Here is a 25,220-nt window from a genome sequence, read left to right as displayed (position 1 = left end):
GGAGCACTTTGGACCCACCAGAACTGGAGCCCCCTCTTCCCCTGACACTCTCGGGCTGAAAAATGTATGCTTGCCTTGGAACTGGTGCAGTTGTTTTCTTTCCCATTAGAGTCTATAAGGGGAGAATTTTCTTAGAGGGCTAACTGGTGGAGGGGGACACCTGGAAAATCCACCCCTGCCCCTCCCTTCCTAGCTGGTGTGAGTGGGCAGGGCCTAGGGAGTGGCAGTTTATCTTCCACATAATTCCAGCACCACCACCACTGCTGTAGGATTGCTCTGTCCATAAATAATTGTGAAGATAAAATATGTATCTGAGTGAAGAAAGGAGGCAGTTAAGGCACCATAGATGAAGAATTAAGACCTCAGTTAGCAATAACTTTCCACTCATTTCTGGCTTATCATAAATATAAAACCCAGTTTCATTTCTTGGCAACTTTGGACTTTCAGGGTGGCTAATAGAGCAAAGTTGTAACACCTCCTTTTGTGGCATCTTTGAGTAGCTTCTCCAAGTGAAATTATACAGGACCATTCTCTACATGTTCTCTATTAGTGATCTCATCAAAACTTACAGCTTTCAATATTGGACATACAATAACTTCACCTGCCTGCTTGCTATTTCTTACAGGATCTAAAGGTATGAACACATCCAGAGGTTACATTTGCTCTGCTTGTTGCTGTATGGCATTGCTGAGCCAGAGTTAAGGGATCAGCCAATATGCCTAGAATTTTTTTCTCTGTTGAGCCCCTAGCCAGCAACAAAAAGTGTGCTATTTTCTCTGTGTACCTCTTATATTACTGAATTTAATTAGTATTATTCCACAAATTTGAGATCAACCAATTCATCCTGTGCAATTTCCTAATAATCTGTATTAACAATGGTTTGGGGTTGCTGTCATCTAATGGTTAGATTTTAACCAAAACATTTCTCCTCACCCCCCAGGCTTCTGTAAAATATGCAAATATTTAATAAAGTGGGCCCCATCACTGATTACATCCACTGATTTCTTTTCTTCAACTGTACTGTTTGCTTGTAAGCAAAACCCTAACTAGTCCCTTTAATGCACATTTGACATGCCTCTTTTAAAGCAGAAATAATAGTTTCTTACATCATATGTAACCAAATGTTCTGTGAAATTTTAAACTGATTCAATCTGCTGAATTTAATTTTATCTGGAAAACCATCTACCTTCTAAAAAAAGGATATCAGATTAGCTTTAGTAGCCCCTATAATGCCTTGCAGCTGTTTTCCTTCTCTGTCTCTGGCCCTGATTCAGAATTGCTAACAAGTAAAAAGGCAGAATGAAATCCAGCCTCAGCAACATAGAGGGTAGGATCCAATGTACTGTAAGCAGGGATCCCCTCCTGCAACAGGACTTCTCATTCCTCTCCCCCCCCCACAGCAGATCCCATGTGCCCCCCCCATCTGGATGGGGACCCTATGGATCAGATTTTGGGGTTGCATGAAAGGGTGGAGAAATGCAACCAGACTCACAATTTCTCCAGTGTCTACAGGTGGTTCCAGTCATTCCTGCATTGATGGATGGAGGGGACGTCTCTCCTTTGTCTGAGTGGCAGCAGGGGAGTTGGGCATCTTCCACCCAATCTCCTGGACCTGACTTTCACTCTGCAGTACCAGCAAACTTTATGCGAAGAGGAAATGCTTTGTTTTTGGCCTGTCTCCCTTCTCAGTCAAACCTAACCTGGGTTGGCATAGTACAGATGCATACATCTTAAGTATTAAAATGATTAAAACTGTTGAGAATTTAAAGTACATCCACAGGTTCTTTCATCCTCACCTGGCCTTTTGAACGCATTCACCCCATTTGATCTCTTTCTTACTATTTCTTCTACATGAACCTTAAGTGGCTTTTTACTCAGTCAGGGTGTTATGCTAATGCAACAACTACATTGGCCAGAATAGTAATTTCGTATCACAAATATTTCTCTCCTGATTTTTCTTTGATATTAAGCAGCAAAGATAAACCCTGTGGATAAATACACTTAAAGATTATTACTTATCCAATTTGGTATGGGACCTGTGCTTCCTATGCAAATTGCTTATAATTATTGCACTGTCGATTGAAAGAAGTTCCACATGTTTTTCTGTATATACAGTATCACCTACCTCTCTAGTTGTTTTAGCTTCTCAACATTGGTCCTGTTGAAATTAAATACTTCAGTTACTCTTCTAATTCCAGCTACCTACCCACCTAAATTTTGCTAGAAAATAGTGATGTCCCCCCCTTTCATTTTTAGAATAGAATTGAGACTGTGTTGTTAAGAACAATTTGATTCCTCACCAGTCTTCCAATCTGGGTTGGGAGAGGAGCAAAGTTGCTCCGTTAACTCTCCCTCCTGATCACCCTTTTTACTACTACTACTACTACTACTACTACTGTATTATTTATTATTTATACCTCACCTATCTGGCTGATATATTGGTAGCACCATGTATACAGAACCAAACACCATCCATGGCATTCAGTTATATACATTTGAACATATATATGCGAATCTGAATTGAGTAAAACGGGGCTAGGAACAGCCTGCAGTTACTTGGATTATTAATATCAATCCAAGGCACTGCTACATCTTGTCAGATGCAGGAATAACCTGTGGGAGTCATCCAGTAGCTCTGCAATTTAATAAGAGAAGCAGCCCATAGATTATCACTATTTTGGGTCCTGTCAAAAGACGACATTGTCTTATCCCCCCTCCCACTCTCTCTAGCTGTGGAAAGCTGAGGCCAGCATTCTTGCATTTATTTTATTACCTAATAGAGGATGTAGATCTTCAGACACAAGACAGCTGTGGTATTGTGCTTAATTTGTCTGGGAAAGAATTATGTTGAAGCTGAGGAGCTGAGAGTTAACCACTCTTGTTTCCCGCTACGCCCCCCTAGGCCTGACCTGGTGGTGGAGTTGCTGCAGCCAGGCGCAAGGCGCACCGTGGCTGAGGAGGGTGGATGGCAGCATTGCCACCCATTCTCCTGACCCGAGGGCAGAGCTGCTGCAGCCAGGCGCAAGCACCACAGCCAAAGCACAGCTCCTTCTTGTGTGGAGCCAGGCTCCAATGAAGGTGCCTGCTGTGGAGGTGCCTGTTTGTGCCCCCTCACAAAATTGCACCCTGGGACATGGCCCCCATGTGCCCCCCCAGTAAGCCTCTGATGACTTGCCCATCGGATCATTTTTTTATTAAAGGGCAGGTGAATGTTGAACAATGTTGCTCTCAGGGAACACTCAACAGTTTTTCAATCAGTGGGGATGTCTTTTGAAGATTGTTCAGAAACAGCACTGGATTCAGAATATAACAATTGTTAACTGGGACTGACCTTTGAAGGCACATAATGCCAGTTTTCAAAGAACACTGACTGTTAGTTTTCTGGGCCAAGTTCAAAGTTTTTGAGTTTGAACATCCACAATGACTTGGATCAGGGCGCCTTACAGATCTGCTCTTGAATATACTGCCATGTGTCTTACGATGGTCCCATGTGCAGGAGGCAGTCTTCCTGCTGTCTTCTGAAAGTGAGCTGAGAACCCGCCTCTTGGTGCTTGTCCCCTTATTGTGGAATTCATGCCTTAAAGAGCTGCTCTCAATACGTGGTTGCTTAGGTAGACATTTGCATCTGGATATGCTTCTAGATGTTGACTTTGATTTCTAAGAATTTTAGCTGGCTCCGAGTTTTGTTTTTATTTCAGTGTTCCTTTTAAAATTATTTTAAGACCACCTTGAGCATTTCTAGTTACTAAGTGAGATAAAAGTATTCAAATAAATACAAAAATAAATTCAGAAATGTTCCAGATTTTACTTTTTCTATGCCTGTAGCTTCAGGTGCACCACAATTTTGCTTTCAAATCATTCAGCTATTCATTAGTTGCTTGTCCGCCCCCCCTGCCCCCACCCCAAAAAATGGCCTGTTGTTTTGCAGGCAGGCTTTTCAAATGCCTTCACTGTTTTCAGTATCCAAGAATAAAGCTCAAGGTTGCACAACAGGAAGGGCAAAGGAGGAAGACTTGATGTGATTCAAACTGTGCGGGAAGAAATTAAAGCTCAACTGCTTTGAAAGATGGATGCCTCTCAGTAGGAACTGAAAGAGGAATTACATGTAAGAACAGAAAATTGAGATGGGTTGCTAGGAAACTGATAAATGAACTGGAAGATAGGTTGAGAGGAAAAATAGAACAACAGATGGAACCTGCCTTTAGTGTCACATAGACTGACAGTCGTTCCCATGTAGCTGAAGGAGTATGAAATGTCGCAACTAAGCAATGTGATGGTGAATTACCTCCTTCCCTACTGCTCTACATGCTGTCTAATTATATAATACATTGTCATTATTGCTGTTTGTAAATAAACAAAAATAGAAAATGAAGCTATTGCCATTTCCGACTGAATTAGGGTAGCAAGACATAATTAGATCCCTTAATCTAGAATCCAAAGTCTCCAAGTTTAGAGCAGTCAGCAAGACTGCTTTGATGACAGATGACACTGTTCTACTCTCACTCTGCAATGCTGGAGAGGGTGCTTGGGGTGACTGTGTCAAAAGCCCAATGATCTCCACTGTTACAAAATGGAAAGGGCTTCAACAGGGTCCTCTGCCCTATGTTCTGGAAAGCCCCCAAGAGCATTCAAGAATCCATTGGATTCCATTAGTCTCTGAAAGTGAACCATCTGGATTGGTGGTGGTGCTTGGCCACTTAGATTTTTCTTACACCTTTGACATTTTTTTTTTAATATTAAGTGGTTTATAAATGCTTTTATGAAGAAATAAGGAACCAGGAGAAACCAGGAGGGGGAAAAGTTCACATGCAAATGCATGTGCTTTAAATGTATGTCTGTGCAGCTTATATTAAAGGACTCAGATGGGAGCAAATTTTTCTGTTGGAACGGGGACTTGTGCCTCCACTGGAATCCGAGTTGTAACTGTGTGTCCTGTATCCTCTATTGGGCTCAGGGTGCCAATGGGTATGACTGATTTCTTTGGTTCACTAGAACCCTCCTTATGTGGTTTTATGACACATGCTAGTATCTGTCAGGCTGCTGGAAAAGCCTGCTGTCTCTTATCCAACACTGTAATCAGAAGCAGGCAAACTTACTTGTCAGTAATTAATTTTATTGCCCAGCAACCAGGGAGTCAGCATACATCATATCCATCAGATAAGCAGGTCAGTTGCAGAAGCTAAAGTTCTGTCCTCTCTCTCCCTTATTTATACCTCCCTCCTTGCATTTTTTGCTGTGACTCAGCTTTTCTTAATTGTTCTAGCCTTTTCACGACACCTCATTCCTGTGCTGAAAGAGGGAGGAGAAGAAGCTGAATCAGGACTGTATTGTGAAGCAGGAAACCCAGCTCCTTCTCCATCTCTCTCAGCGTCTGTGGCCACCTCAAGCCTTTCCCCTTCCCCCTCACTCTCTGATGATGATTTCTCCCTGTCCCACCACGCTGAACCTGGTTCAAAGTCCCCTTCCCCCTCAGGTGTCTCCTGAACCACTAGCTGCCACCACTCTTCCTCATCCAGCCAGTCCCTGACAGTGTGTCTCTCCAATCATAAAAAAATCTGGGAAAAGAAACCATAGTTAAAGGGCTAAAGTAGTAATAGTTACACAGAGGAGGAATCATGTTAATGCTTTCATGGGGGGGGGGTAGAGATTATGTTCTTATTGATACAAACGTATCTAGAGGTCAGTCTCCTAAAAAATCAGAGGCAGAGAGCAATTTTTATGTTCTCAGACATCATCTCTTATACAGTGGCACCTTGGGTTACAAACACCTTGGGTTACAAACACTTCGGGTTATAGACTCCGCTAACCTGGAAGTAGTACCTCGGGTTGAGAACTTTGCCCCAGAAATCGCGCCACAGCGGGAGGCCCCATTAGCAAAAGCACACCTCAGGTTAAGAACGGTTTCGGATTAAGAACGGATCTCTGGAACGAATTCAGTTCGTAATCAGAGGTACCACTGTACAGCACACTGCTAATCTATTCACGTGAGTAGAAAATAACCAATCAAACAGTTACCACAATTGCAGCAATCTTTCCTATGACAGTTACACAATTGCAACACACTGTCATCATTCTTAAATCACTTGGAGATACTTGGATTCTTTTGACTAGCCAACCCTAACCGTCTCTTAATGTGTGGATGCATGTAACCATCTTTCAGTGTCTGCTTTCATTGTCTTCTGTTAGTGGTCTGCCAGCATCTGCTTTCAGTTACCTATGTTAATATTTTTGTTCTCTTCTCGACCTAGGACTTAGTGTAACTTCTATGCTTGACTGATCTTCTAGTGTTTAGTACACCTTCGTCATAGCGTAGCTGTTTACATTCCATTCCTTCAGTATTCTTTCACTGTTATCAGTAGACAAGCTATGCATAGCTTCTACCTTTTCTGTTAGGCCAGGGGTGGTCATCCTGGTCCCTAACACCCACTAGTGGGTGTTTCAGGATTCTAGGTGGGTAGTAGGAGTTCTACAGCAGCCTCCAAGGATTATGAAACACGTGTTTGTTGAGGAGCACGTGCCACTATCTCAAGATGCAGAGGCATCCTTGATGTAGCTTCATTGTAATACTGTACACATTCACATCCCGAGAGAGACAATATTTACTCAGCTACCTGTGTTGCCATTATGATATGGTGTGGCATGTGTGCTTGAATTAGCAGAACTCCTCAGTGTACTAAAGTGTCTGGAGGCCTCGCACACACAAATCAATTCCAAAAAATATCTACAAAAGCCACCTTGCAACAAAGTAGGAATATGAGCACTTGGAAACTTCTAGGATATAAGGGATATGAACATTGCCTTCAACATTCACTTCTATTAAAAAGGCAACACAAACAAATAGTATGCTGGTGTGCAACTGAAGAAAAAATAGTATGCTGGTGTGCAATAAAAAGCAACTGAAGATGATTTGCAATAAATGATTTCCACAAGAAGATATGCTTCGATATTCTGAGCAAATGAAATGGAAATGGCAAGAATCATTTTGGCTCAGTCCTATTGCCCATCAGCACCGGACTGACCTTCTCTATGTGCTGGCAGATCTGAGCCTCTCCACTGAGCATAGAGCCACCTCCTAGGGGCTGTGGGCGTTTTGGCCCCCACAACAAAATATTTTAGGCGGCTGGAACCCCACAAGGTTGATGGGCATTCCCATTCAAATTGTGTGTGTGTGTGCACTGCATCGTGTAATTGATTATGCAGGGCGGGGCTTACCTGGGCCCCCACAATATTTTATTCAAGTTTGCACCCCTGCCACTAAGCAGTATTTTATGGGCATTGTACCATTAACCGTCTGATACTTTTCCTGTTCCATGCTCTGAGGCCTAAAAAAAACCCAGTAAGTGTGCAGGCGGACAAGTGAACTGACTAATTATACCAATTAGGATGCCCCTTGGTTTCTTTTGGTTACATGTGACTGAGGAGAACAGCAATCAATGTCATTTTGACTTAGTGTTTGGCTACATATAAGGAATCTGAAGGTGTTTTGAGAAGCTGTTGTAAAATGTACGTTAGGCATGCTGTCATGTCCAATTTTCCTTCACAAGTTCTAGTTTCTGTGCTGTTGAAAAATTGCCTAAAATTCTGTTATTGAATTCATTTATTTTTCAAACCCTTTAACCACTAAGGAGAGCCAAGTGAAAAGCAATTGAATTGTTAAAAAAAACAAAACAATCTAGGTTTCTCTTGCATGTCAAGGGCTGTGAAATGAACAGATTATGCAGAATTTCAAATCTTCACAATCATAGATATCTTTCAGATGTTAATGCATAATTATTTTTACAAGATTATTATTTCCATGGTGACTTTGCCGTCTTCCCCTGTGATCCTATTTATGAGATTTCTTACCTGCCCTTAACTGTAAGGTCCCAGGATGGGTTACACAAATGTAATATACAATCATAAAACCAGATAAACCAGCTATAATTATAAAAAAGTAAAACTTCTACAGTCAGAACAGAACAGTATAAATTCAACAAAATAGGTATGTCCCACAAAATAAAATATTTTAACTGACAGAAACCAAGGTAAAGAGAGATGTTTTGACATTTGGTGAAAGCTCAATGTACCACTGTGGGGAGGGGGTTGCCACAGAGAAAGCTTACAGTACTGAGGGTGGCAGAACTAGCATGAGACCCCCCTCAGTCTTAGCACCCAAGAGGGTCAGTAAGAATGGAGATTTATTTCAGATATTAAAATGCATTGAAACTTAGCATGGTTTGTGCATGTTTTGGTGCGCCTCACCTAGTGTCTTGTTCTTCGATCATGTAGATCATGTTCTCTCTTGTCCTTCCCCTTGAAGGGCCCCATTGAGGACAGAACTCACCATTATTTGTACATCCACTATTGTTTCTATAGGCTGTTGTATTTTGAAAATGTCAAGGCTAAGGCTAAAACTGGAAGGATACCTGTGTATTTTTTACTCTTGGAGGCAAAAGCAAGTGTTCATTTTCTGATGGGTTCTTCCTACAGTGCCTTCTGTTTCATAAATCTGGATGATGCAAAATGGTGTGAATTTATGTAAAGCTTATTTCATTCATATTGTTACAAAAGTTGGGTAGCACCCCGCCCCCGCCAAGTGGTAGCAAGATTTCAGGGGGCTCCTGGCCCTTGCCCAGGGCTTGTGCTCCTTTGGGGAATTGAAGTTGCTGCTGGGACTTTGAAGAAACACGATTCAGTCACACATTTACAGCTTGAGTCTGCACGCAGGGAGTCCAGATCTTACGGCATGGACCTTTCGAGAGGGGCTTGTTTCCCCACAGCAGTGCAGCCATGGAGTCCAAGGCATTTTCCCCAGCCAGCCTGCTCAGCAGAGGCACTGAGTTGCACCCAACATGTGGGCAGGGGCAGTGCATGATGTCACATGTGTGACACCCCCCCCCCCACCTAGCTGGGCTGACTCAGCCTGCCATCCCCCACCCACCACCAGCCACCTTTTCGTCCTGTCCCATCCCTGGTGATCCTCATAAGGAGGCAGCAGGGCCAAGCATCTTCATCCCGGTGCGTCCTTTTGAGGATCGTCGTGGAATTTGGGTGAGCCCAGGCCCCCTTCTTGAAAATATGGGGGCCCCCGGCTCCCATGCCCCCCATAGATGGCACCCCTAGCTCTCAGTCTTTGTTCTCCTTCCCAGCACACCTTGCTAAAGACACCCTTTTCCTGTCATCTCTCACATACCCCATCACCTCAGCAACTTCTGTCTGCCCAGGCCCAAAATTTCCCTTAGATGGGCAATCAACACCTTTTGCCATGTTAATGCCTCTATCCCAGGTGAGGCCCTTTACTGGCAGCTTGCCCCATTTGGAGTCCACACGCTTCCGTGGCACCTCTGCTCCCTCCGGGCTTCCAGCTTTACCAGTTAGCAGAGTAAAGCACACAGCGTCAGAAGCAAGCAGCCTTGTGTGCTCAATAAATCAGGCAGACGCTCGGTATCTTCCTTATCTTACAAAGAGCTTTAATCTCGTACAAAAACAACAGATCGTTAATCTCCCGGTGACATACAGCTCATCTTTCCAGAGCTTCGCAAACTGCGTGTCTCTTTCTCTCTCTCTCTCAGAGATACTGACCACTCCCAGTGTTCTAAACACGCTTCTGAAGAATGTGAGGCGTCACACAGAACTTCTTAACCCTGTAAGTTCTGACTCTCTCAACACCCCCTCTCGCATCACATTCTGAGAGGACTTGTGAGCACACCTTTACAGACCTCTGTGTGTCCCACACCTTCCCACCTGCCTGTTGAGTCTCCTCACAAATCTCTGGTTCGCACTGTGCGAGACCAACCCACGCATTTGTGACTCGAAACCTCTCAGGTGGAATTCCCTTTGTTGCCCGTGAAGACCGCCTGGGCACAAACTGGGGTTCTTCTCCTGACCCACTGGGGCCAGCAAGTGCGTCTTCTTCATCAGACTCCCCCTCTGACTTGACCCGTCTGTGAGCTTTCTCCATCACTCTAACAGGAGATGAGGGCTCACTCTTGGACACTCCTTTCACAACCTGTGGAGACGCCTCCCCCTGGTGCTGATCCTGATCATCGACCAGATCACCATTACCTGGCTCTCCCTCCTGCTCAGATTCGGATTCAGACAGACAATCTGAGACAATGTCATGGCTGACTTTGCGCCTTGAACTATTTCCCTGCTGCTCTTTGAACTCAGCATGCTTACTGACCAGAAGCTTGGTCTGATCACCTTCTGGGTACGCAAATCTCCACCCCTTTGTCGCGGGCTCATACCCACAGAAGATCATTTCCTGGTACCTTGGACCACCCTCTTGCTGCAACCACTTTGGTACAGGCACCATGGCCCTGCAACCAAACGAACGGAAGAAATGCACCTGTGGCTTCTGTCCGTTGAGCAAGAAATATGGGGTGTCACCTACCACTGCATTGTAGCACCTGTTCATCGTGAAATTGGCTGTTTTTACTGCCTCCCCCCAGAAACTGTGAGGCAACCCAGAGTCACTCAATAGGACTTCTGAAACTTGGATCAGAGCCTTACTCCTCAGCTCTGCCACGCCACTCTCCTGAGGCGAAGTCACCTTGTGACGTATCCCCCTCTGGCGAAAGAAACTCTTTAGAGCAGACCCAGTGACCTCTGAACCACGGTCAAACTGGAAACCTTGCACCTTGGTGGAGAACCTCTGTTCCACCGCCGCAACCCAATCTTTGATCAGTTGCGTTGCTTCCTCCTGCGATTGCAGCGTAAAAGCCCAGGAGTTCCTAGTATAATCATCGATCAAAATCAGCAGATGCCTGGCTTTGCCCAGACTTGGCTGAGGCATAGGCCCAAACAGGTCTGCGTGCACAAGCTCAAAAGGCTTTGTGGTTACCCTCTCCACCTTGGGATAACTGCATCCCTTGCCTTTGGCTTTCCTGCAAGCCCTGCAATTTAGTGTTGCACCACATTCTCTTACCTTGCACCCTTTGGTGCATTCTGATAACATCTGCAAGTCATCACAAGACCCATGTGCAATCCTCTTGTGCCACACGCATGCACATGAAACATGAGTGTTCCCCACTCCCTCCAGAGGTGATTCCAGAACAAAGAGGTTGTTCTGATTTTTCTCAACACGTACCAGTTGTTTCCCCCCTCTGGAAATTGTACAGACATTGTTCTCAAAACAAACCATGTACCCCTCCTGTAAAAGACACGGTACAGACAAAAGACAACAATTCAGTCCCGGCGTCACGTAGACTTCCAGCTGCGCCTGTAGGAAAACAAGGTAAACATTCCCAGACTTTTTTACAAGCCTTTGTGACCCATCAGCAAAACACATTGTCCTTCGTTGCCTTTGCAACAGAGTTCCTTCTGCCCCCCTCCTTAGGGCCTTTACAGGCGTCTTTCAAAACAGCCATTGACGCAAACATCTGATAAGTGCCTCCTTCCCCTTCCGGCCGACCCTGGGACTTTCCACGCTGGCCTCTTCTCCCGGGCTGGTTCCCATGGGAAATGTCCTTGGGACTTTCCTGCCCTTTCTCTCTTTGTGGGCAGCTTCGGCGCAGGTGCTCCGGAGAACCGCAAACAAAACAGCGACGAATGGAAAACTTTACAAACTTGCCTTTGGACTGCAGTGCCCCCCCACTCTTGCCAGCAGCTCTCCTTGAGGCTTTACTTTGAGGCTTGGGGATGTGGCCTTTGGCTTCCAGCTCTGTGGTTTCTCTGCAAACCTTCTCCAGCTCCTGCCAAACAGCCTTGGCACTCTCAAGACCCTTGGACTGGCCTTTCTGGCCTGCACCCCCATTCCTGGGTGCACAGCCTCCAGAGGAACAGCTAGCCACTGCTTTCCTCTTCCCAGCTTCCAGCAGCTTTCCAGCACACGGCTGCCCATCTCTCTGGCGTGTCAAAGCATCGCAGCAGCTTCCTGACACGGCTTCAGCCCACTTTGGGCTTCCAGGGCATCCCACAGCCCCTCCTTGACTCTCTGGGCGTTCCCCAGCTTCTGTGCAGCTCTTGGCCCCCTCTGGGCGTCCCTCAGGCTGGCGTCTAGCCCCCTCTGGTCTGGCTCCCACTTTCTTCAGTGCCTGCCAACCGACCCAGGGCTCCTTCCCGTCTGCCTCTTCAAAAAGGACTGCACACGATTCATGGCTGTCTGCCATCTTCTCCCCCGGGGCCCAGCTTACTTACGACCAGTAGAAGCTCCTCCCGGCACCCAGTACAGCACAGCACCTCCCAGCGAGCTCCTTGCCTCACGATCAAAGGCACAGCTCCCCAGCTGGCTTGGCTTTCCTCTCAGCGTCTTTCTCCACTGCCCTCTTCCTTGGCAGGAGTTCACACAGCACACACCGGCACAAACCTGGCTTGCTTCACAGCGTCAGCTGATCTTCCATAACCTTTTGGTGACCTTTACTGGCAGCTTGCCCCATTTGGAGTCCACACGCTTCCGTGGCGCCTCTGCTCCCTCCGGGCTTCCAGCTTTACCAGTTAGCAGAGTAAAGCACACAGCGTCAGAAGCAAGCAGCCTTGTGTGCTCAATAAATCAGGCAGACGCTCGGTATCTTCCTTATCTTACAAAGAGCTTTAATCTCGTACAAAAACAACAGATCGTTAATCTCCCGGTGACATACAGCTCATCTTTCCAGAGCTTCGCAAACTGTGTGTCTCTTTCTCTCTCTCTCTCAGAGATACTGACCACTCCCAGTGTTCTAAACACGCCTCTGAAGAATGTGAGGCGTCACACAGAACTTCTTAACCCTGTAAGTTCTGACTCAACAGCTTAGCCTGCATTTTTTCACTGGCCTGCAGTCTTCCCTTCCCTGGAGGGACGCGGGTGGCTCTGTGGTGTAAACCACTGAGCCACCAATCGGAAGGTCGGTGGTTCAAATCCCTGCAACGGGGTGAGCTCCCGTTGCTCAGTCCCAGCTCCTGCCAACCTAGCAATTCAAAAGCATGTCAGAGTGCAAGTAGATAAATAGGTACCACTCCAGCGGGAAGGTAAACGGTATTTCCATGCACTGCTCTGGTTTCACCAGAAGTGGCTTAGTCATGCTGGCCACATGACCCAGAAAAACTGTCTGCGGACGTTTCCGCAACCCCAGAGTCGTTCATGACTGTACTTAACTGTCAGGGGTCCTTTACCATTTATTAATTTCTAGGGTTTAGCCCCCCCATCTATAACAATATGTTGTATTTGAGCAGGGCTTTCAGAATTGGGCAGTTACTTTACCTAAAATTTTTGTTTATAACAGTTTTCAAATGTATAATATGTGAGCTATATATCAGCTCTATTTTGAAATGTAAAAATACTGGTTAATTACCACCATGCATTTAAAGTTCTGTTTTCCACCATACCAGGTCCTCAGATTTTGGAACATTATATACCAAGTTGAATCTACAGCCTGGAATTGCTACAGTTATTGAAAATTTCTACATCTGCCCCACTAACAAAAAAAAGGTAAGGGGGTACTCTTTACTATACAACTCAATAGGTCAGCTCAGGAAATGGCTGTCTTCACCTTCTACTTGGCCGAATTTAGCTCCTGCTGGATTATGCCATCCATGTTTAGCTCATAAAGGAGCAGCTGTAAAATAGGGATTAATGGAATGCTGTAGAACTCTGTATCAATACCTAAATATCATGTTTGAAGGATGCTAGCAATAAATAGTTTTAGTATTAACCATAGTTTGGTTTATTTAACCTTACTCTTTGAGATATTCATGTATCTAGCAAGTGACATAAAGGGTGGGAAGAAAGAGCAGTAACATGCATGAAAAGGTAAAAATAGATAACCTTGCCTGCAGGATCATAAGAAAAGCTGGAAATGTGTGCTGACATGAGCAGGAAGTACCGTAACTATAATTTATCTGAAAACATTGTATGGAACAATTGAAGAAATCTCATATTCGTTGCCTGAAATGTTGTGACCTTTTGTGGATGCACACACAAACTTCCCATCTTTGCTCTTGGAACTCTGGAACAAGAGGCAATGCTAAATGTGAGTTTTAAATAACATAGCTGTGACTTCAAATGAACGTTGTGAGAAGGTAACAGTTTTAAGAGCACTCAGGGTGCATTCAGACGTGGAGATAATTGCATTAGAGTTCCTGGTCACTTCTGTGCTGGTGTCTGATGTTCCTTTTACACTGCATTCCCAGTTGCATTATGCATGGAATTGTGGCTTTTTGAGTGAGACATTCATGCTACATTTAATTCACACCTGTGGGTCAGTTGCGACACAACAGCAGGCCTCATTAAACATGTTGCCTCCACTCCCCACCCTTTATGTAAATGTGTGCTTCTGTTCCCCCATGATTCACCCATGAAAGCAGTGGGAAAGAACTGTATGCTGGGCATAGGAGCAAACTCCTAGGGGCTGAGGGGTTTTCAGGCCCCCACTAAAATATTTGAGAGGCCTGCCCCCCAAAAGTTGATGGGCAATGCCGTTCAAATGGTGTCTGTGCACCATGTCATGTGATCTGTTATGCAGGGCAGGGCTTACTCTCCCCCCCCAATATTTTATTCCATTTGGCACGCCAGATGCTGGGATTCCGCTCCCAATTTTTTCATCCCACAATTTTTCAGGTCAACAGAAATGAGTGCTAACCTTCTACTAGATTCCACTATTATTTCCTGAAGTAGCTTTTACATTTTATGGAAGATCACACAAAATGTGAAAATGATAAAGTAAGGAAATCTTGGGGAAATGAAATAAAACACTGTCTGAGTGCAGCTTCAGAACTGAATAATTCTAAGGAGTGTGGCATGTACAAGAGAAGGGGCTTTAAAAAAGAGGAACAGACAAATAGAAATTGTATTGTCATCCAGACTAAGAGCTGTTCTCCAGTTGTTGCTTCTAATATCCCAGGATTTGATGGATGCTCTGTAGGAACGATCTTCAAGTGGGAGAGGTTGTGGCCATCAGAATTAAAGGGTTGTGAAACAGTATTTTAATTGTTTTGGTTAAGATGACTGATTTATGGTCTCTAAATCATATGTAAAGCTGTTTTTTCAGTGTCCTGGATGTGGTGTTCATGGTGTCTGTGTTCAGTAATGTATGTAACATTAGATTTTCAGGTGATGTTCTGCTTTATGAAATGGGCTTTATCAGTTTCCTGCTTTAAAGGTAACCATTTTCCTCTGGGAGGTCCAAGTGATACAACAACTCAGTTTATCATGATGTGACCCAGAATTGTTGATTGGTGGTTTTATTTCAGCACTCAGCTGTAAATTTAATAGATTTTGAGGTTGGCAGAAAGCAATTATGGAGGCTTGCTGATTGCTTTTGCATGGTGTTGTGAATTGGCTGCCAATCAGGTTGGAGGAATATAGTAAATGCCCAGTGTATGTTGATGTTCAGGGTATATCCACAGTGTACAAGGTGGGCATCTGTGGTCTATATTTTCCAGTGCATGTGGAATGGAGTGAACCTGAGTTTTCTGGTTCACACATTGAATTCCCCTGAATTTATTCCAGCCTGTGACATTTTGTATTTCCATTCTTTTGATACTAATGAGCTGTAAAAACACCAAGTTCTCTGTTTAGTTAGCTTTGAAGCTGACAAAACCTCTGAAATCTTCACTTCTTGCTCTGAGCTTTTAAAAAAGTCTAGTTCCCATTTCCTCTTTTTAGCACACTGGTTGCTTTGTTAGGAGTGGAGTTGGGCATTTGTAAGATTGGAGGACTTCCTGGCTTTCTGTGTGTCACCCTTGTTTTAGTGCCCAAGACAGACAAGAATTGGTCTTGTTAGGATGGGGCCATCAGGCATGCTTGAAGGACTGGGATAAATTACAGGCTGCTGTTAAATGAGGTGACCCGAGCTGGAAGCATATTGATAATGCCTGGTAATTTGGCTTATTTGTCAATCAGTTGCTTCAAAATGATGTTTGAAGGCCTGATCTCTGTTTTTCTGGAGCCAAAGATGCATAAAGCTGGAGTCTGGAATGTAATGAATACTGCTTAGTTCACATGACAGATGTCATTAATTATGGGTTGCCTTGGGACAAAAGAATTGTGTGTGCCTTTGTGGTTTGTTCATTGGTTGTAATGCTGTGTTACAGAAATATAATGAAAGCAATTATCATAATAGTCAAGACATGAGATGATAAGGATTTGATTATTCAAAGACTTGTCCAATCATCAGTTGACATATTCGAGGGACATCACTGCAATTGTTGTGGGCCCCAATGGTGTCCCACGGGTGTTTTCTGTCACAAGTGTGGAAGCAAAATATGTGCTTATATGCATCTTTTTTAAAAAAAACCCATGTCTGATAAAAATGGGACAATTGAGCTTTCCCGGATGTATGAACATGAGAGTGTAAAGACACATGGTTTCACACAAATTGCACACCCATTGTGTACTGCTGCCCTTTGACAAATTACAAAGATACAGGTCTTGTTGACTGAGCTGGTTTGAAGATAAAAGGCAGGGATAAGACATGACTTTGAGCAGGAGAAGGATGGGCCACCAAATCAATACTAGTAAGAGAGGGGATGGGAATGAAAGAGAGTCTGGGAGAAACAGCCAATGAATTCTATTGATCTTGAAGGGGGCACTGGAATACCCAGAAAGAAATGGCAGAGAAAGACAGAGATACAAGGAAGACAGAGCTATTGATCAGTGCAGAGTCAGTCCAGATTAAATGAAGCTATATGATCACAGAGAGAGGGAGAGAAATGTACTCAAAAGATGCCTTAATGAAAGAATCTTGAGGAGATAAAGTGGGGAATATTCTTATGGGGAATCTTGAAACAATGCACAAAAAGTATGATATCTGAGCACCAAGGACCAAGCCACATATGATGCGGGAGCTCTGTCACTGAGACTGTAATGCTCTGTATGTTTACCTGGGAGTATGTCCTGTTGAAATCATTGGGATTTATTTATAAACATGATATGATTGCTATTTGAATCTCCCAGGTACAATACAAAGAAGTCATGGGGCTTGGGGCAGCAGTGCTGCAGAAAGGAGTGTTCAACTCTTCCTCTGTGTCATTTTCCTGATCAGTATTTCTTCCCACCTGCACAAACTGCTAATAGCCTAGCTAGAAAAAAGACAGACACCAAACATGCCCCCCCAACCCAGCCATTTTGGAGAGTGATTTCGAGTTGAGGAAATTGCACAGGGGCAAATGCTGCTAGGTGCCCCTTCACCCAGCACTGCTGCCCAAGTCCACTCAGTTTCCCCTCACCCATAAGTGCTTTAAAGCTCTCACATCATCTGTGTAGTTTAGTCCTGCAAAAAGAAAAGCAAGAGAAGTACAAAGACCAGGCAAGAATTCCAGAAGATTAGCGTGAGCAACTGTGTGACATGCAGAGAAGAAATAAAGGAACATAAGAACAAAGATGACACCTTGACCTTTAACTACCAGCAGACCATTTGACATGTTTTGTAAGGGAGGCCTTAGCAGAATAGTTTGAAAAGAAACCAGATTGCAGGGATTCAATAAGAGAAACAGGGAGTGGAGGGAGATTGAGACTGTAGGAATAGACTATAAGTAATAATAATTTATATGGAAAATATAGCAAAGCAATAGCTTGGGGGAAAGTATAAAGATAAAAGGTATTTGCAAAGAGGAAGACTGTAGCTGGCTTGAAAGGTACTCATCGTGAGTATCATAGTGGGGAGCGTGGGAAAATGACAAAGAGCCAGAGTTTCGGGCAACATGAGCACCAGAATCAGTTTGGGAGAGCCAAGTTTGACCATGAGCCAATATGTGGAGATGTTCCAACAAGAAGAGTTGCCGACAATTACAAATTTGTTAAACACTGAGCAGCAATTAAGAAGGCCACAGAAAAAGAGAAGCAAAGAAATAGGAACTTGTCAGTTTAAGACCAATCAGATATGAAGAAAGGAAACAGTGGCTGCCAAGGGATAAAGAATAAGAGAAGAGAAAATCAGGGCAGTACATGTAGCAAGGTAGGAAGGCGAAAACAAATGCACAGAGGCATACAAAGCTAAGCTAGTTCAAGGGCTGGTGAAGGCCAAATGCATCTGCAGGGTGGTCTGGTCCCATGCTGCTCTTGTAAGAACATGTGAGCAGGTGGATGGTGAGCTTACTTCCTATACCATTGTTGCTTATCAGGGCCAGTAGTACTAATGTAGAAGGTAGCCACTCCATCCTGCCCACAAAGATGGTAGCATGTTACTGGAGCTGCATAGATTGGAAGGTGCAGCAACCACGCTCACACTGCCAATGTATCTTTTGAATTAGCCTTAGAAACAGCAGTTGACTGAATATATGGGTTGCACAAACAAGACTGGAGAGTGCAGATAAATTGTGTGTCATATTGTAACATCCAGATAGCCACAAGACCTCACACTTTTCTTTTTTTTGGAAACTGACAAACATTTCCTGAAATGGACCCACAAGAAGGACCCATTCTAAGCATGCTGCAAAATCTTTTTATGCATTTAACCAGTAGTGGCATCGCTGCAGCTCCCATGGCAGAGCCAGCCTGGTGCTCCTGACCTCAACACCACTCTATGATGCCAACCTGCAGCAACATCAAGTGTTGGGAAGGAGGTCCCGCAGCTCAGCCATGCCACACTGGCTGCTGCCACATTTCAATAAAAAAGTTTGGTGGCCGTTTCCTGGCGTGTGGCTGCTGTCACATGCTGACAGCTTCTAGAAGCCACAGGTGAGAGCTGAGTGCAGAGGTGGGGGAGCAAAAGTGGACAAATGACCCCAGAAGGAGCATGATGTGTCCCCCACCAGAGGTACTACCCCTCCTCTAAGACCCCAGACACCCCAAAAGATTGCAAAGATTGTTGTTGTTTAGTCATTTAGTCACGTCCAATTCTTCGTGACCCCATGGACCAGAGCACACCAGGCCCTCCTGTCTTCCACTGCCTCCCACAGTTTGGTCAAACTCATATTAGTAGCTTCGAGAACACCAACCATCTCGTCCTCTGTCGTCCCCTTCTCCTTGTGCCCTCCATCTTTCCCAGCATCAGGGTCTTTTCCAGGGAGTCTTCTCTTCTCATGAGGTGGCCAAAGTATTGGAGCCTCAGCTTCATGATCTGTCCTTCCAGTGAGCACTCAGGGCTGATTTCCTTAAGAATGGATCTGTTTGATCTTCTTGCAGTCCACGGGACTCTCAAGAGTCTCCTCCAGCACCATAATTCAAAAGCATCAATTCTTCAGTGATCAGCCTTCTTTATGGTCCAGCTCTCACTTCCATACATCGCTACTGGGAAAACCATAGCTTTAACTATGGTTTTAACTTTAGGCTCTCAGTGGGTATGTTTTCTTTCAGCCTCAGATATTGTCTATGCCTTTGCCAGGAGAGCAGGAGGAACAAACACAGCCAATAGGCAGAGAGGACCCTAGCTCCTCAGCTTGCACTGGCAGGAAAGAGTTTTGCCTCTGTACATTCCAAGAGGTGATGAGGCAGAGTGAACCATCACCTGACTTACTCCGCAGGTCCCCCTTAGCCTGGTTGTCTGAGTTGAAGATCAGTGAAGACTAGCAGAGGTGAAATAAGCAGCTTCCATTTCCCTTGCTACTTAACTCTTTCTTTCTGTGGTGATTAAACAATCCATAGTATGCAAATATCTATCTTTCGTTACATATCAGAATCCAAAATGGATGGTAGCTGTGAAGCTGGATAAAGCTATGCAGCTGAAAAGGGGTGAATAGTTGCCACAAGGGAGAATTGTCTGACATCACAAAGGTCTTGCGTCTCTCCAGCTATTATACAGACAGTAGTTTGCAGAAGTAAACAGCAGTTGCACATGTCTAATGTGTTTGCACAGTAAACAGCTTCTGCTGACTCATGTGATGGAAACCAAGCCCCCCCCCCCATGGTGATACATGAGTGTCATCATATTTGCTGCCTCCCCTCACACAGTCGCCAGTGCAAAGGCATAAATGCAATGATATGTCTCCTCAATGCACTGCATCACATACACACCCCAAAAACCCAAACAGAGTCCCAAAAACCTAAGCAGATTTCTTTAATACTCACACCTCTGAGGTCTTTAAAATTTTAAGTGTCAAGTGGTCAAAACTTCTGCTGTCAAAGTTGTTGCACTGCAGCGCCCCTAGTGGCCACTCTGTGGTAGAAGCAGGCAATGCCACAGGTTTCAATGAATGAAACACCCCACTGTGCAATTGTAGCAAGCAGCACCACTCTATCTATTTAAACTGAAGCAATTAATCATGCTTGTTTTGCTAGGGAAAGTTTGTATATATGAATGTTTTGTAAATGATTTATTCTATATCATAAACCTCCAAAATTACCCCCACACACTTGTATTCTGGGAAACCTCTGCTGCCATAATCCCCTAAGTGTAAGATTCCCAGTACATTTCCAAGCACAATTCAAAGTGTTGGTGCTGACCTTTAAAGCCCTAAACAGCCTCGACCCAGTAAACCTGAAGGACCATCTCCACCCCCATCATTCAGCCCAGACACTGAGGTCCAGCTCCGAGGGTTTTCTGGCGGTTCCCTCACTGCAAGAAGGGAACAAGGCAGAGAGCCTTCTTGGCAGCGCACCCTCCCTGTGGAACACCCTCCCATCAGATGTCAAGGAGTTAAAGAGCTACACAACTTTTAGAAGACCTTTGACGACAGTCCTATATAGAGAAATTTTTAACATTATGTTTTCATATGTACTGAAAGCTGCCCAGAGTGGCAGTTTGTTGTTTGTTGTTGTTGTCACATAGGCCGCAGCTTGTCAGGGGAAGGATCTGGGCAGAGTTTCTCCAGCACAATGGTTCCTGATGGAGATGATTGAGGAGGTGTATGGCAATGATTGCCCAGACTTTCCAATGAATAGGATGTACCAATCCTGTTGATTGCTCATGTTGTTATTTGAATAAACAAAAAAAAATTTTTCCTTCCAGTAGCACCTTAAAGACCAACTAAGTTAGTTCTTGGTATGAGCTTTCGTGTGCATGCACACTTCTTCATGCACACGAAAGCTCATACCAAGAACTAACTTAGTTGGTCTTTAAGGTGCTACTGGAAGGAAAAAATTTTTTTTGTTTTGACTATGGCAGACCAACACGGCTACCTATCTGTAACTGTTATTTGAATGTAACTGTTTAGAATGTTTCATGCAAAATCTGTCTGGAAAGGTGTAAGACTTATAATTCACAAAATGTTTGGTTTGACACATTGTGATATTGACCTGTCTGACCTGTTGTAACCCCTTCTAATTTTGTGATGCACCTTTGACATTTTCTGTGCCACAGATGCTTTGTTTATTGTTTTGTGGGAAATGTAAACCTTCAGAAGGCAAAACACCCTTTGGGTTCTCCTTTCTTTGCTTTTAGAGAGGTTGAATCTTTGTCACGACTAATAAACGATCAAAGGCTTAACAGCCCACTTTGCTTATGGATTTTTGCCTGGTTGTCTTTTCTGTTAGTCTTCTACTCTGACCAGGGAGCAAAATCCTCAGGACAGCGAGCCCCAATTTCGTGTTGCAACGGAAAGCAAATTGATAGCACTCACAATGGCAATGCTAACTTTCATCATTATTTCTGACTGAGTTTACCTTAGATTGCTAGGAGCCAGGGACTCACTCGTTCCTAAGATCCAGCCTGGCTCCACATGAAGCATCTCAGTTGTCCCCATGGATGTCAGTTGAATTTGCAATATAATGTGCAACGTGGCTCTTCCATGACTGTAGCTCAAGCAACCTGACGTGAATATATACAGATTGGGGGGTGGGAGAGAGCCCAGCAGTCTTAGCTGTTACTCAAGGGGACCAACTGAAATGAATGAACGTGACTAAGTTATGCCCATCAATTTCAATGGGTCTACTCTGAGTACAACTTAGCCGACTGCCATCCATTTCTAGCTGACTAGAAGTCACAGGTTTGGAGAAAGGCTGATCCACACATTGCATTCTCCATGTGTGACCACAGATAGCTTTGGACAGGTTGCATGGAGCAAATTTTGAATGTCTGAATAAGCACTTAGACGTTTTCTGATCTCAGCAAGGTAAGAAAACATTGCAAAAAGCATGTCTTACATATTTGAAGACCTAAGGATGATTAGGCGCGAGTGATCATGCTCTTCTGAAGTTTACTATACAGCGGAAAGGAGCAGCCAAGCATACTAGGACTCAATTTCTTGACTTTAAGAAAGCCGACTTCATAAAACTTAGGGAAGTGCTGGGTGAGATCCCATGGACAGTAATACTAAAAGGAAAGGGAGTTCATGATGGCTGGGAGTTTGTTAAGAGGGAGATAGTAAAAGCACAGCTACAGGCAATACCAATGAGACGGAAACATGGAAGGTGCCTAAAGAAGCCAGGGTGGCTATCTAAAGAACTTTTAACTGAGTTAAGATTAAAAAAGGATGTGTACAAAAAATGGAAAAGGGGGGAAACCACCAAAGAGGAATTCAAACAAATAGCCAGCACGTGTAGACACAAAGTCAGAAAAGCTAAAGCACAGAATGAACTCAGGCTTGCTAGAGAGGTTAAAAGCAACAAAAAAGGCTTTTATGGGTATGTTCGTAGCAAAAGGAAGAACAAAGAAACAGTGGGGTCACTCAGAGGAGAAGATGGTGAAATGCAAACAGGGGACACGGAAAGGGCTGAACTCCTCAATGCCTTCTTTGCCTCAGTCTTCTCCGATAAAGAAAACAATGCCCGACCTGAAGAATTTGGAGCAAATGATTCAGCAGAGGAAACACAGCCCAGAATAACTAAGGAGATAGTACAAGAATACTTGGCTAGTCTAGATGTATTCAAGTCTCCAGGGCCAGATGAACTGCATACAAGAGTATTAAAAGAACTGGCAGATGTGATCTCAGAACCACTGGCAGTCATCTTTGAGAATTCCTGGAGAACAGGCGAAGTCCCGGCAGACTGGAGGAGGGCAAATGTTGTCCCTATTTTCAAAAAGGGGAAAAGAGAGGACCCAAATAATTACCGCCCAGTCAGTCTGACATCAATACCAGGGAAGATTCTGGAGCAGATCATTAAGCAAACAGTCTGTGAGCACCTAGAAAGGAATGCTGTGATCACCAACAGTCAGCATGGATTTCTGAAAAATAAGTCATGTCAGACTAACCTGATCACGTTTTTTGACAGAATTACAAGCCTGGTAGATGAAGGGAACGCAGTGGATGTAGCCTACCTTGATTTCAGCAAGGCATTTTACAAGGTGCCCCATGATATTCTTGTAAAGAAGCTGGTAAAATGCGGTCTTGACTATGCTACCACTCAGTGGATTTGTAACTGGCTGACTGACCGAACCCAAAGGGTGCTCATCAATGGTTCCTCTTCATCCTGGAGAAGAGTGACTAGTGGGGTGCCACAGGGTTCTGTATTGGGCCCGGTCTTATTCAACATCTTTATCAACGACTTGGATGATGGTCTCAAGGGCATCCTGATCAAATTTGCAGATGACACCAAACTGGGAGGGGTGGCTAACACCCCAGAGGACAGGATCACATTTCAAAATGACCTTGACAGATTAGAGAACTGGGCCAAAACAAACAAGATGAATTTTAACAGGGAGAAATGTATTGCACTTGGGCAAAAAAAATGAGAGACACAAATACAAGATGGGTGACACCTGGCTTGAGAACACTACATGTGAAAAGGATCTAGGAGTCTTGGTTGACCACAAACTTGACATGAGCCAACAGTGTGACGCGGCAGCTAAAAAAGCCAATGCAATTCTGGGCTGCATCAATAGGAGTATAGCATCTAGATCAAGGGAAGTAATAGTGCCACTGTATTCTGCTCTGGTCAGACCTCACCTGAGTACTGTGTCCCGTTCTGGGCACCACAGTTCAAGAAGGACACTGACAAACTGGAACGTGTCCAGAGGAGGGCAACCAAAATGGTCAAAAGCCTGGAAACGATGCCTTATGAGGAACGGCTAAGGGAGCTGGGCATGTTTAGCCTGGAGAAGAGGAGGTTAAGGGGTGATATGATAGCCATGTTCAAATATATAAAAGGATGTCACAGAGAGGAGGGAGAAAGGTTGTTTTCTGCTGCTCCAGAGAAGCGGACACGGAGCAATGGATCCAAACTACAAGAAAGAAGATTCCACCTAAACATTAGGAAGAAGTTCCTGACAGTAAGAGCTGTTTGACAGTGGAATTTGCTGCCAAGGAGTGTGGTGGAGTCTCCTTCTTTGGAGGTCTTTAAGCAGAGGCTTGACAACCATATGTCAGGAGTGCTCTGATGGTGTTTCCTGCTTGGCAGGGGGTTGGACTCGATGGCCCTTGTGGTCTCTTCCAACTCTATGATTCTATGATTCTAATAGGTTTCAGTTCTCTTTGTGCATTGTTGCTAGAGATGTGATCGCTTTCTTTCAAATTCTTTCTCCATATAGCTCTGGTACCAAAGGGGGAGAAATTGGGTTCCATTTGCTTTTTAATGTAAACTGTCTTATTTTCATTTTTCAAACCAATATATGAATATGAAATGCAACCACCTTTCAAAATCTAATTTCCTAGGTTTCATTAATTTTAAAATTTGGTAAAATTGAACACTGCCATGATGTCAAACATGCCTGTGATTTTAGCCACATCTTGCCAGGCATGTGTGACACCATGAGAGTTTTCAGTTTTACCAAATTTTCCGAACTAGTGAAAAATTGGATATGAACTTGCTTCCAACTAAAATGTTGGAAAGTCAGTGTTGTTGAAAGGTCACTAGGCAGCACTGAAATCGGTAGCTAGACGTGCTCCTTTTCTGTTACCAGTGGTTTGCCCATCTATTGTATTTTTTATAGAAGTGAGACACTGTTCTTTTCCAGGGGGTTTGTGAGAAATGTGCTACTCCTGTGGGTTCAGCCTGTCAGCTGTGGTCATTCTCCCCCAAGCACGTTTTCTGATTATTAAAAATGCATGATGTGCTAAGGCCCGCAGTTCCTTTTTTTCTGCACCTAAAAGATCTGCTCCCCCAAAGTATTGAAAAATTTAACATGTTACTGGCAGAATGTGTTCAGAAGATCAGTTGGTGAGTCTGCGTTAGCACTTTCAGAGGTTTTGTGCTGTGAATATACTTAGTACAAAAGTCTTGTAGAGAAAGTTTCTGATCCTGATGCTTGTTATGCACTGTCGTTCTCAAAGCTGCACACCTGCAGTGCTGTGACTAGTAGGTTTCCTGGCCAGAAGTTGTCGGCTATACAACAGGTCATCTCTTGCTGTAAAAAGAAATATAAGCCCCCAAATGTATCTTGTGCATTGCACTCTCTCATCTTGACCACAATGCCCTCTTCTCTGTTCATCTTTTCGTGTGTTGCCCTACGTTTTCTTCCATGCCAAATTCACAGTATATTCTCATTTTTGTTTGAAGGAGAAAAGAATATGAT

General features: G+C 44.2%; 1 protein-coding gene across 2 annotated transcripts in view; it reads left to right on the top strand.

Annotated features, from left to right (window-relative positions):
• Positions 1 to 25,220, top strand: part of SORCS2 (sortilin related VPS10 domain containing receptor 2) — a 129,967-nt gene that overhangs the window by 30,770 nt on the left and 73,977 nt on the right. The window contains exon 3 of one of the 2 annotated variants that reach the window (XM_083624441.1): positions 13,285 to 13,384. In XM_083624441.1, the coding sequence (XP_083480567.1) occupies positions 13,285 to 13,384 (100 nt within the window). Of the gene's footprint in view, positions 1 to 13,284; positions 13,385 to 13,901; positions 13,926 to 25,220 lie in introns of those variants that run through there. The other variant, XM_083624442.1, reaches the window with a different exon arrangement.

The sequence above is a fragment of the Podarcis filfolensis genome, assembly GCF_964270895.1.
Source record: "Podarcis filfolensis genome assembly, chromosome: 7".
In the NCBI taxonomy this organism is placed as follows: domain Eukaryota; kingdom Metazoa; phylum Chordata; class Lepidosauria; order Squamata; family Lacertidae; genus Podarcis; species Podarcis filfolensis.
Note: the sequence above shows the minus strand (reverse complement) of the source record. Positions and strands in the feature narration are given on the sequence as shown.